Raw genomic sequence first — 13,261 nt, 5'->3', positions numbered from 1 at the left:
GTACAGAAAAAGGAACACCCAACGCATCTTTAGGTTCCGAATCAAGTTAAAAGGGTTAAACACGTGGGGACTACTACGCAACATGCACCGAAACGTGGCAACACGACACATGCACAAAGGGCGGGCTTATTTCTTCATGAAATCTCCGGCCAGCTTCATGAACCCTGAAGCGCCGCCTTCCTCGCCGCCGCCGCCGCCGCCAGAATGCTTGTTCAAGAAATCTCCAGCCAAATTCATGAAGTCCGCAGAACCTCCGGTTTCTCCTTCGCCAGAGGGCTTGTTCAAGAAACCTTCCGCTTTCTTGATGTGGTCCCCTGCGTCGCTCTCCGTAGACTGCTTCACAGGTTCTGTGGTGACAGTTGTGGATGCGGCGACTGTAGTGGTCTTCTCTTCTCCTGAACCAGCGACAGTGGTAGTGGTTGTAGCCGTGGTGGTGCAGTGTGAAGTGCCGTACTGGCGGAGGTAATCCTCAGCCTGGTCAACGTACTTCCCAACTCCTTTGGTCTCATCCAGCTTCCCGTAATCCGATGCACCTCCGAGTAGATCGGCGGCGGCGGCGGCGACCTTTCCCTTGTCGTACTTCTCAGGTTCATTGCCTAACTGGGCTTGCGCCGCCTCCGCTACCAGCTTGGCGCTGTTGAATAGGTCGAAGTTGGATGGTTTCTGGTGCTGATCGGTGTCGCTGGGCTTGGATTCATCGGATTTCGCTAAGTTGGAGAAGAAATCCATGGCGTAAATGTGAGAGTGAATGTGAAGAAAGTAGAAATCTTTGTGGGAAAGAGTTGGAAGGAGTGGGAGTGGATAAATAGGGATACATGAGACGCGTTTGGTGGTCAGTAGGTTTTTTTTTTAATATTATTTTTTAGATAAATTATACTTTTTATATTTAATATAATATATAAACTAAAATAAATTTTAGTCTTTAAATCTTATATCAACGTTTAAGCTTTCAATTCCCTCACTCTACTTTAAAAAAAAATTAACAATTTAAAACTATAAAATACAGTTGTCATCCCTTACGTGTGCATTTATCAATCATAAATGTGCTACATTAGGCACATAATTTAAATTTTTAGTTTACATTGGTATTTGTCTCGTCTCAAATATATAAATGTGTTTATTTTTTTACACAAATAAAAAATTCTACAAACAAATTAGGTATATTAACAAAATAGAATGAGAAGTACTAATTAATGTAAATAGTTGACTATATATTTAGATTTAAAACAAACAAAAAATGTAGTTTATGCATTTGAGATGTAAGATGCATGGATTTTGAGATTACTTTTAATTTTTGAAATATAAATAAATTAGGCAATAATACAAAATAATCAATGGAGTGCATGTGGATGGATGGGAGGTGTGAAGAGTTTGATACATCTTGTGAGCTATTATGGTTATTATATTAAATGCCAAACGCGCCCTTATTTCTTTTAGTTCAAACTTTAAAGAGTGAGCATTTTGTATTGCTGTCGGCAAGAACAATACATGAGATAATGCTTAGGCACTAATATCGGAATTATATATGATATAATATTGGTGGCGTCATAAGAACGTATGCTATTAATAATTTATATTAATTAACAAATTGATGCACAACTTAATTTTAAATAGGTAAATTGATATTTGACTTATTGTAAATAACTTAATTGGCAAATGATTTAATTAAAAATTCAATTTTATAATTATGTTAATATTGTTACAACTCAATAATAAATAATACACACATAAAAAAAATTAATATATTAATAAAAATATGATTAATTAAATAGTAGATCTTTTGTGAGAAGATCTATCTTTATTAATGAGATTAGTCAACTTTGTTCATATTTACAATAAAAATAATAATTTTGACGTTTAAAATAGAAGACTTGTCTCACAAAATTGATCCATCAAACCATCTCACAAATTTTTTTGTGTTAAATAAATATATGTCACCAGAGCTATAAGGTACTATTTTCGAACAGTCTAAACAAACATAATCATTATTTTAGTTTTTCAAAATCTGATACAGACACATTCAGGATTCTAAAAATTATTCGACATGAAGATCGTAGATCATGAAAAGACAAATCTTAACAAATGTCGGCGTGTGGTGACCAGATGATCGATACGACAACGTGTGTAAATCTCACGTATTGTCCCGTTTCGCGTCATTCCAATGACAGAAACTATTTGCAATTAGTTTATATTTTTGTTAAATGGTTTTAAGACTTGAACTTTAATTTAAATATAAATAAAAATATTAATTTTATTATATGTTTTTATCAATATATTAAAATATTTTAGTTTTGTATGCTTTATTTATTGAGTTATGATTTTATTAATATATAATCATAATACTAGAATATATAGTGGTGGGATATGATTTCCGGGCTGATATCATTGTTACCTCCACCTTATGATTACCCAGCTTTATGCATCATTCATTCCGTTTCTATCGCATTATGTGTGCATTTATATATTATGATTTTTTTCTCTTTTCGTGAACCCGATATTATTTGAGCGTCAAAATGATCACGCTCAAAAACTTTATGTTGTACCATTTACGAGTTTGTGATTTGATTGTGTGTAGAAGTTGCTGCAAGAATTCCAATTCGATGAGCACAGTTGTTAGAGCTCAGTTGTATTGGGATACGACTTTGAGAGCTCGGTCATTTCACCTCGGATAACATACGCTAAGAGACGAAGGCTTACTCAAAATTTTATTCATCTCTAATTTTGATATATAATATTATTTGTTATTATTATAAAAAAAATTAAAATGTTCAATATCTTATTATTATTAGTTTATTTCATACGATTTATTATTAATTTTAAAATATTATTAGGTTTTTCATTTAAATAAAAAAATTAAAAAAAATAACATTTTGTAATAAAAAAAGGAAATATTTTTTGTGGGCAGTCTCATCACTTGCCACTTTACACGGGATGCCACTCTGAGAAACCATGGTTTCCCCTCTGCTCGCGTCTTCTTATCTGAAGCCAACTCCTCCGACCAAATCTACGGCCCCTTTTAAGCCTTATCAAGAAAAGTTCTTGCCATTCGTTTCTTGCAGGAGAAAACTTGAGCAGCAGCCAATTTCCATTGTCAATTCCCAAGAGTTAGTACACACGTGATTGATTTCATCAAATTATCACGAACAAGATTATCCCTTTTTAGGGACTTCACTTTCATTAGCGAAGAACGGGGAAGGTAAATTTTGGTGTGGGATTTTGCAAGATAAAGGATAAATGGGGCCGAGCCAAATCCAATAAAGGTGCAAGTCAAATGTGAAAATTTGCATTAATGGCAATCATATTTTCTATTATGGTGCTATTTTTCAGAAACAGGCAACAAATTCTTGATAAGTATTGTGTTCGAGGAGCTGAATGGGGAGTCGGAGATTGCGGGTCAGTTAAAAAAGTAAAAGTGAGATAGAAAGTATTTAAAAAATAAGGACTCTGACTTTTTTTTAAAGAAACAAGAAGTTGACTTTTGATTATTATACTAACAGCAATTAAACTTAATTGATTCTCCTTTTTTTCTTCTCGATCGACACACATCTTCTCTCAATTAAAATTTACGAGTCTTTTTCCCCAAATCGAGATATTGAATAGACCCAACAATCAATGGTCTACTAAAGCTTTGGTCATGGTCGACCAAAGCTTTGGTCATCGACCAAGCAATTTGTTGGCTTGGTCGACCAGCAATTTGTTGGCTTGGTTGGTCGACCAAGCAATTTGGTCTTTGACCAGACCAACATGTTGGTCTTTGACCAAATCAATGATCGACCATTGGTCGACCAAACAATGGTTGATCATTGTTTGGTCTTTGGTCGATCATTATTAGGTCTTAGATAAATCCAAAAGTGGATAGATGGTCGATCTAAGTTTGGTCGATTCACGCTTGTGTCGACTAAAACGTGGTCAAAATTTTCTTTTTCAATCAGTCGATCGTTCAACGAAAATAAACAATATATCGAAATAAATGTTAATATTATCAGATTATTAGTCATTACGTCGATTTGTGTTGAGAATTATAATCGGAAAGGAAATGAAAATGGGGTCGACGGAGAGGATTTAGGTTGAGTCGACTGATGAGAATAAATTACGTGTTTAAAATAAATGTATATATATAATCAAATTTAATGATGTATTTACACTTAAAACTCATGGATCCTTTTTTTAAAATACTTCAGAATGCACTCCCTTTACCCAAATTTCCCCGGAGATTGCTCTGCAGATGCAATGTCACCGGAAGAAAGAGACCGGTTTATTTCCTCGGTGAAGCAAAAGGCTGGAATGGAATAAAACATAGCAGTTCTTGTAGTTACGTTTGTAAATTAGGTGAAGTAACTGGTTGTGCTAGATCAGAACAAACATGCAAACCTTCATTATATTGCATGCATCTGAATGATACCATTCAATGAACAAATTTTAAAAAGAGTTTGACATGTATTTACTGAGATTGTTGGTATTGATTCTCTTAGAATTGCTATTTTCTTATTCATGTGAAATTTTTGGTATTCAATATCATGTGAATCTGAAATCGCTCGGATCTATATTAAAATACTAACCGAATTAACCGGTGGAACCGAATATATTTTGAAATTCGATTTTAATTTTAAAAAATATCAATTAAATGAAATTCGATTTCTATTTTTTATTTTGAAAAATCAGCTACAATAAAATTACAATAGTATTATGAAATTTCAAACATCTAAAAATCTATCGATGATGATCATTATAATCTCCAACAACATTAGATTAATATAATAACAAGAATAAGATAATCATGATAAATTTATGTTAACCAAAAACGAAGAATTCTCAAGCTATTTGTTCAAATTTTTTGTAAACCTGCAAGATTTTTTTAAAAAAAAAATGACAAAATTTAACACTGTTAACGAGAAAAACAATGAACGAAAGAAGACGATAAATGTGAGCTCGATATGATAACTAGGGTGCACATTAGTCAAGTTATGAGTAGCTCGTGAGCAACTCATCAAAACTCGAATCGAGTTTTGTTAGCTCGAATATTTAATCGAGTATTCGAGTTGATCGCGAGTTTTACATGTGTTTATTCGAGTTGCTCGTGAGCTATTCGATTATATATATATTTACTTATATATTTATATTTTTATTTATTATTTATTAATCGAGCTTTTCGTATTAGAGAAATTTAACATGTTATTAAATCCAGCTCAAATTTGAAAATTAATAATTAATCAAATCGAGTTCGAATTTAAATATAAAAAAAAAAAAAATAGAGTGGACCGCGCACCGATTACCCGGTAGATCCAATGGCAAATCTGTCAAATCTCACATAAAAACGACAAAATTCCACAAAATAATGGCCAAATCTATCATTCCAAATTCCACCCATACATTTCCTCACCGAGAATAATTTCCGTCCAATCATTAGTTCTCATCTCTGAAGCTCTTTCCTTTCTGTGGATTTCGTTGCGCTGCTGCCACGCAAATCTCAAATTCATTCCCAGGTATGATGATTTTGAATAATTTTTCATGATTTTATTTATCTACGGGAAATCTTGTTATGTTTGTTGATTTTTTGGGTAGGGTTTTCGAATTTTTATATGATTTTATTGAATGGTTCTGTAAATGATGCTAGAGGTTTCAGAGCTGTTGAATTATGTTGTAATGTTGATGATCTAGCTTTCATGGAGTGATATCTTCCGAACATGGCATGTAAAGATTGAATTTTGATTGACAGTTTGACGTTCTTGTGGTGGATTGAAAGAACAGGTGCAGGTTATCTGATAGTTTTGATGCTATTGGGGCTTGTGCTTTATTTTTTATTTTTTTAATTCTATTTGGTTTTTTGTTTTTATTTTTCTGTGCGAGCCATTGTGGAAATTGAGGTTTCTGTTTGTTTTTGGCAATAGACATCGTGAAGGGGTTTAATTTAATGTTTGCTGGTGAGCGATGACGGTGAAGCTTGGGACTTAAACTATGTATCGAGCTGGGGCTGTGACTACTAACAGAGGTGGCATGCCAACGGATAATGTCGATTCTGTGGTGACACTAGATCAAGTTCCACGCTGGAGTGATTCAGAGTATCGATACTCATATGAGAACGAAGATCCTGCTTTTTCTAATTCCTTTTTTCCAGACCCTTTGACATCTGCCTCCGAGGGAGAGAATGGTGGAAATGGGATGGTATCTAGGTTTCCTGTGGATCACGAAATCAACTCAAAGATATATCTCTGGAGGGGGAACCCTTGGAATCTCGAGGTGGATGCTGTAGTTAATTCAGCCAACGAGGTGAGTGGTTTATTCTTTATGACAGTAACTCTTTAGATCTGTCATTGGGAACTTCATGGTGATGGCTCTTTCAGATGCTGCCCAAAACTTCTGTTTTTGAATGTCTGATCCGTCCATTCTTGTTCATCTAACTTTGGAAAGATGTTTATTTAATGTTTGCTCATACGTATATACAACTGTTTTAGTAATTATATTACTGGTCCTGTAGTTATAGAGGATTGTCTCGTAATCTCATTTTTAGTCCTGTAGAATAACTGTCTATCACTTGCCCTTTCCAGAAACGTGATTAAATCTATAACTGGAAAGTATCTTAATATGTGATAACTTTCCTGCTTAACCCATATGTATCTTGTGTTATTTTGGATAAAAAGTTGTGCTTCTTCTTCCAGATTTTTTTTAAAAAGTGTTTCAAGCAAAACATATAAATTTGTGATCAATCACTGCTTACCCATATTGCCATACCTATCAAATCTTAAAAGTTGTGATATCCATTTTATTTAGTGGATGTGGTACAGACGTACAGTTGTCTTTAGGATTACCTAAGTTGATTCCTTCTTATCTGTTTAAGTAGGTGTTTGAGATTTGAGACTTTTACAGCTATGAAATTGGTTGTTTCTTTCTCAATTCCATTTCAGTTGGGTTTCCTCCCACCAACTACATGTTTTATGAATGTTATACAGAACCTAGATGAAGCACACAGCAGCCCTGGTTTGCATGCTGCAGCTGGACCCGGTCTCGCAGAAGAATGCGCTGGATTAGTAAGATATGCTGAATTATCTATAATTGCGCACTACATTTTGTGTGATTTTGGTATCATAGAGAATTTTCCTCGACTAGATTACTTCTTCAAGTACACCTATGTTCCTACACTAAATACAGGTGTTGGATGCTAGCATGAAATCAAATCCAAAACTCTTTGTTTTTTGGTCTAAGTTCTTGACATGGACATGTACAGGGGCCAACCATGTACCCTAATACTAGGAGGCCCAAAAGGTTTTGCATAACTTTGACAACTGCAAATTTTTAGACATGTCTAATCACTAGTAAGGTTATATTTTATGTTCTTGGAGGACAGCCCTTGCTTTCTTTATAGAATTACTATTACGAATTTTTATCTGGTGAGGATCATGGCAGTTTTGGAATTGCCATTGTGGTTTTTTCTTCTGAAATGGGTACATCTGGTAAAACTCAAATTTCAGGTGATGCAAAACTTGGAAAATTTATTATGTACAAATAAATACCCATAGTAATTATTTTTACCTTTGCAGGGAGGATGCCGAACAGGGATGGCAAAAGTTACTAATGCATATGACCTTCCAGCAAGGTAATTATGTCGGAATATTTTTCTTAAATGCTATACCTTGTGTTAAGATTGTAATTAATCTTTCACAGTTTTCATGGAAAACACTGTATACACCTGCACTTGTACTTTGTGGGGATTGAACCTTCTGAATATGAAAGAAAATATTCCCAAGCATAGTGGTGATTCAAGTTGGCATTTACTTTAAGTGAAGAAATTGGCTGCGCATCTCTATCAAACTATCAATGAGTGATTTTTTAGCAGTAGGCATCTCCTTTTATTCTGGTGTATGCATAATTCAATAGGACGTTGGCCATACTTGAATCATTAGTTTATTATGTGTATAAACACGTACGATGGGGGAAGGAATCTTTTTCCATGTTATACTTCTCAGGCGCTCCTTTAGATTTCATCTTTAAAATTAATCGCCAATTTCTCACTCAATAGTGTAGTTGCGCGTGATATGCAGGAGGGTGATACATACTGTTGGTCCCAAGTATGCTGTAAAATATCATACAGCTGCGGAAAATGCTTTGAGTCATTGCTACCGCTCGTGTCTTGAACTTCTCATTGATAATGGACTTCAGAGGTATTTCAATCTCCAGACATTACAATTAGTATTTTTGATTCCTTATCTCACATAGTTAACAGGTAGTTCAATCTCCATACATTGCAATTTGTTATTCTTGATTCCTTATCTTATGTAGTCAACTGTAAATTTCCTGGATTAAGTTCTTTTATATTGTGAATATAGCATTGCAATGGGATGTATTTATACAGAGGCCAAAAGTTATCCTCGAGAACCAGCAGCTCATGTGGCTATACGTAAGTATCTTTTCTTTTCTTCCCAATATTTCATCACTTCAATTGAAATCTCATTTCTAGGTGTGTTTTCTTCCTTCCTTGCTATTTTTTGTTACGCTTACATATGTCCGGAGGTTCAATTTATGTTTGTTAGCATGCTTGTGGCATGCTGTTTCCTTCTTATTTGTCTTGCTATGACTAACTTTTGTTCTCTTTGACTAGGAACTGTGAGACGATTTATTGAGAAGCAGAAGGATAAAATCCATGCAGTTGTATTTTGTACTACAACAGCATCCGATACAGAGATCTATAAGAGGTTAATAGATGGAATTCTCGCTTTTTCAGCTATAGGGATATGTTATTTTTTGCTGGTGCAAACATTGTCTTTTTAGTTCAAGATTTCTTCATACTTTGAATTTGAAATCCATTTGTTACTTCATATTGTAGATTGCTTCCGCTTTACTTTCCACGAGATATACATGAGGAGAAAATAGCTATTTCAAAGCTTCCGGCAGATGTTGGAGATGAAAATGGTGAAACAATCATAGATGAACGCAAAATCAGAATCAAACCTTTACCAAAGTTGAGGAAGAGTGGTCCAGGTTCTGCGCAGATCTCAACCGATCTTCCAGTCAGTGATATTGGATTGGCTAGAGAGTAAGTAACTTCTTCCACTCCCTTTATTGTCTCATTAGTGTGCTCATGCAAAACCAAGCATGCTTGAGTTTTTAAAAACATTTGTAGTTTGCTTAAAATGTTTTTTTTAAAAAACTATTTCTGGTCCTGTCTCACCTTATTCATATTGCTTTGAATTAAATGGAAACTTTCTTATTTCCTTCTTTTTTCATTTTAAAGACACCCAGAAGTCTTCGAAAGATAGAGTACGTTTAGGTATTTATTACTGTGAGGCTCATGAGCACATTATCATCATTCTTGTTTTGTAAAATCACTTTTTTTGGTCATTTCCCTGCTTGTTGATAATAACACAGACGTGTTGTTAGGATGCTATCTATCTAGCTTATGATCTTTGCAATAAATTTCCCAAGATTCCATGATTTTAGGATCCTGCGTGACTGCATGTACATTAATTACATTATGTCTATTCCGTATTTAATTTGTATCTTTTATGCATATTATGGAAAACTTTAACTATTGTATTCCAATTCTTCAGGAGCTAATTTTTATTCCTGTGGTTAAGAGGCTTGGTTTTTTGCTTTTTGATTCCTGGATTATGCTAAAAGCTATTGTGTAAACAGGGACTCGTCATACTTGGATTCATATTTAGACCCTGCCTTTATGTCCTTAATAAAAGATCCAGATCAGAGACGCAGAGAACAGTGGCAAAAGGCAGCACAGGCACGAAGTGGTTGGAATTTTGCCAAAATGCTTGGGTATGGTGATCTTGGGGGTCCTCCTTTGTCTGCAGCTGAAGAATATTCGCTTCATTCTAGATATCTGGCAAAAGCCAATTCACTTAATCTTTCTGAAATTGCCGAAATGAAAATTGTGTAAGTGATTGTAAACTTGACTTATGAGGTGTTGATATGCATATGTAATGTTTTCTTTGGCCTCTTTATCAGAGGCTGTCATAGAGTTTCTGCATGCGGATTTTGAGTCACGCATTTTTTCATTGTTTACACACAGCAAATTATTTTTAAAATTTAAGGAATATGCTAAAGTAGAGGTATCATGTGCCCCTGTTCAATTTAGATTCTGCCTGTTTTTGGTTGTCAATACATGCTCCAGCTTGTGATGGATGCACATTACTTAACTGGACTTTCTTATTATGGGCTGATATTAAATTTATTGGTTTGGTTATGTGACACAAATTCTGACTTCACTCTATCAACATCATGACTTAATATGCCACTTTCAACTTTATTTCAGTTACCGAGGCGGCGTTGATAGCGACGGCCGTCCAGTGATGGTGGTTGTTGGAGCACATTTTCTACTTAGATGTCTTGATCTAGAGCGGTTCGTGCTGTATGTAGTAAAGGTGAACAAGTATCAACTGTTTTTAGTTAGTTTTGTCATAACTTTGATGTATTATGTGCTCGTGAAGTGTAACGTCTCAAAGCCTTGTTCCTATATTTCATTAAATTTATTGGATCTATGCTTATCACTTTTGAAGTTTTATATTGCATGCTGAATTTGCATTTTCAGGAGTTTGAGCCCTTGATACAGAAGCCTTACACCATAGTTTATTTCCACTCCGCGGCTTCCTTGCAGACGTGGGTACTTTCTCAACATCTTTTGTTCTTGCCATAAGTTCATTGTAGCCTATACCGAGTTATTAATTCTTTAATTTAAAATCTATACGTTACTTTGATTCATTTTTGCAATTTGGGAAACAACTCTAATTTGTCTTTTCGAATGGGAAAGGGGTTAATTTAGGCAGGATCTTACCTGCAACCTCTCTCATTTGGAGAAGTGTTTTGGTCAGTGGTCACTCAACATAATAGGCAGAACAACTCTAACGTTAATGGAACCATTTCCCCAATTTTGGTGGCCACTAAAAAAGTTCTGTACATATGCTCCATCAAGGTTGGAACCACTGTGCCTAAAATCTTGTTGTTACGACATTGCTTCAAACTTTTGTATCCCTTGGAATATACTAACTTCTCTATTGAGGTTGTTAGGAATTTGCAGAAATCTGTGGGTTACTAAACAAGTTTTCATCCAAACCCAATGTTATTGATTCTGGCGTCACCTCATGTTTTTCTGATTTGAGTTACAGCCAACCGGATCTTGGATGGATGAAGAGATTAGAGCAAATACTTGGTCGGAAACACCAGCGTAATCTTCATGTATGTGGGATTAGTCTTCTTTTTGTTTCTCTGCCCTTGATTTAAAATTTATGTTAGGGGAACAAACATTATCTCTTATATCCTATGTAGTTGTCTAGTAACCAAAACACGTAGTGTTTGTGTTGTACTGTATAGGAAGATTTGAGTTGCACTTTTACCATTGCCTACAACAATCCTTTACTTCGTCGTGCTGATATGACACACTTGTGAACTAATGTCTGCTTCTATCAATAGGCAATATACATCCTTCATCCAACCTTTGGGCTGAAAGCAGCTATATTTGGTTTGGAGTTGATGGTAGATAACGTGGTAGGCCTGAATCAATCCTTTTTCACTCTTTTACTAGTTTATGTCTCATTGCAAATGTAGTGTACTCCTTTTGAAGCTTGTGAAACTGTAATCGACTCTTTAGGTGTGGAAGAAGGTGGTCTACGTTGATCGTCTTCTGCAGCTATTCAGATACGTTCCACGTGAACAATTAACCATACCAGATTTCGTGTTTCAGTGAGTTTTCATGCCTTTAAGTAGATACCTTCCTTGTCGGGTTTCATTTAAGCAATTTATGTGACAGACGAGCCATGACAGTTTTGCTGAGGGCCTGGGGCCATATATATGCAAAGGGTGTAACTCCAGTCAACCTGGCTCGTAATATATAAAATAAAATAAACATTAAAGTTCAAAATGTTCGATTTTACGTGTAAAATCTGATGCAGGCATGATTTGGAAGTAAATGGAGGAAAGGGAGTCATTGTGGATCCAAGAACCAACTATGTTTATCAACGGCCATAGACGTATGTTACATTATATCAGTGACACATAAATTCAGCTCGGGGAAGACAAAAAAAGTCTGCAAGATTGTGTTTTTTCCTTATTTCATTTGTACTTCAGGTTTGTATCATCTTTCAGTTTTTTCTGTATCTATTTTAGGTACGCATTTTTGTATATCGAATAATCTTTGTGCTGGCCTTCTGTAACATCCCTGTTCATCTAATATTGTTTAAAATATTATTTGACGGTTCTGGGCAACAAGGCACTATACATTTTATTTTTTAAACATTTTTTTTCCTTTAATTGTCACTTTCATAATAATTTACTTTAAAAAAATATAAAGAGGAATTCAATTTATATAGTTAAAAAAGAATATTATTGCGATAAATTTATTGGGTGTGAGTTACTATATGTAATTTTATGTTTGATATGTTAAAAAAGAACACTGTTTTCTTTAAAATATTTTTTGTATACAATATTTTTAAATAAATTTTATGACAATAATTGTTATTTAAATTTGTTTTGGATAATTTTGATTCAATTTAATAATAAGTGGTGATATAGGATTATAATAATCGGTTTGATCCGTTATTGACACTAAACTAAATTTATATTTATAGTTTTCTTACTTTAATTAAATTAATGCAAATATTATCAAAAATACGAGAAAAACTAAAATAAGAAGAAAAATATCTACTAATAGCTGAAAAACATGGTTTAAGTTTCAAAAATCGTTTTTACAAAAAACCAAAAAATATATATGACATACATCGCGTGTGTCTTATAACTAGTGTTTTATAAAGCATTGAATCGTTTGAAAAGTTGTATTACACGAGCTAGTTCAAAGATTTTTCTCACCAGAGCAAGCTTTTTGTATTTTCTATTACTGTTTTTTTTAATTGATCTTAATACTCACAGGAAATTTAGGGTCTGACTTCAGCAAGTGTCACTAATCCATACGCAGGTTTCGAAATTACCTTGAGCCTGAAATCACGAATAAGACCCTTAGAAGAGGGCCAGGAGGGTGTCCTGACGTAGCCCCTCAGACGCTCAAGTCAGAGACTGAGGATATATGGGGGGAGCAGCTAAGGGTGCTGTTGAAAATAATATAGTGAATGAATTAATTAACACTCAAATTTGGTATTTATAGGAAAATACATGGACCCGTCATAGGCCTGCTTTCCACTTGGGCTAGGGATGAGCCATGGGTAGTGAGGTCATTTATGAGGTATCAGATATTATTGGTTTTTTTGGTATGAAGCACCTCTGGAATCTTTCCCACGTTGGCGATCGTGCTTGCTGGTAGAAGCGTTCA

At 34.6% G+C, this 13,261-nt stretch overlaps 2 protein-coding genes and 1 long non-coding RNA gene across 4 annotated transcripts; 2 read left to right on the top strand and 1 right to left on the bottom strand.

The window, feature by feature from the left end:
* Positions 1-7: 7 nt before the first annotated feature.
* On the bottom strand, positions 8-806 carry LOC140981121 (uncharacterized). The gene has a single exon (XM_073447389.1). The coding sequence runs from the start codon at positions 727-729 to the stop codon at positions 127-129; it is 603 nt and encodes a 200-aa protein (XP_073303490.1). The 5' UTR covers positions 730-806; the 3' UTR covers positions 8-126.
* A 2,114-nt stretch (positions 807-2,920) lies between these two features.
* Positions 2,921-4,466, top strand: LOC140980202 (uncharacterized). The gene is made up of 2 exons (XR_012175897.1): positions 2,921-3,393; positions 4,182-4,466. It is a non-coding gene; the product is annotated as an uncharacterized lncRNA (long non-coding RNA).
* Positions 4,467-5,296: 830 nt separating this feature from the next.
* On the top strand, positions 5,297-12,197 carry LOC140980754 (uncharacterized). Of its 2 annotated transcripts, XM_073446798.1 has the most exons (15): positions 5,297-5,483; positions 5,889-6,267; positions 6,948-7,025; positions 7,536-7,591; positions 8,037-8,156; positions 8,322-8,392; positions 8,594-8,687; positions 8,819-9,028; positions 9,628-9,879; positions 10,259-10,367; positions 10,535-10,602; positions 11,109-11,178; positions 11,413-11,487; positions 11,591-11,682; positions 11,892-12,197. In XM_073446798.1, the coding sequence occupies exons 2-15, from the start codon at positions 5,956-5,958 to the stop codon at positions 11,965-11,967; spliced, it is 1,683 nt and encodes a 560-aa protein (XP_073302899.1). In that variant the 5' UTR covers positions 5,297-5,483; positions 5,889-5,955; the 3' UTR covers positions 11,968-12,197. The 2 variants fall into 2 exon arrangements, with proteins under 2 accessions (XP_073302899.1, XP_073302900.1); XM_073446799.1 differs by lacking the exons at positions 11,413-11,487; positions 11,591-11,682; positions 11,892-12,197 and having other exon boundaries at positions 10,754-11,179.
* Positions 12,198-13,261: the final 1,064 nt, after the last annotated feature.

The sequence above is a fragment of the Primulina huaijiensis genome, chromosome 7 (genome assembly GCF_012295235.1).
Source record: "Primulina huaijiensis isolate GDHJ02 chromosome 7, ASM1229523v2, whole genome shotgun sequence".
In the NCBI taxonomy this organism is placed as follows: Eukaryota; Viridiplantae; Streptophyta; class Magnoliopsida; order Lamiales; family Gesneriaceae; genus Primulina; species Primulina huaijiensis.
This window is presented reverse-complemented; position numbering and strand designations above follow the sequence as displayed.

Excerpts from the sequence above, each read along its gene's own strand:
- LOC140981121 (XM_073447389.1), bottom strand. The coding sequence starts at position 729 with ATGGATTTCTTCTCCAACTTAGCGAAATCCGATGAATCCAAGCCCAGC.
- LOC140980754 (XM_073446798.1), top strand. The coding sequence starts at position 5,956 with ATGTATCGAGCTGGGGCTGTGACTACTAACAGAGGTGGCATGCCAACG. Across the intron at positions 6,268-6,947 it reads TAGTTAATTCAGCCAACGAG|AACCTAGATGAAGCACACAG; the intron begins GTGAGTGGTTTA and ends AATGTTATACAG. Across the intron at positions 7,026-7,535 it reads CAGAAGAATGCGCTGGATTA|GGAGGATGCCGAACAGGGAT; the intron begins GTAAGATATGCT and ends TTACCTTTGCAG.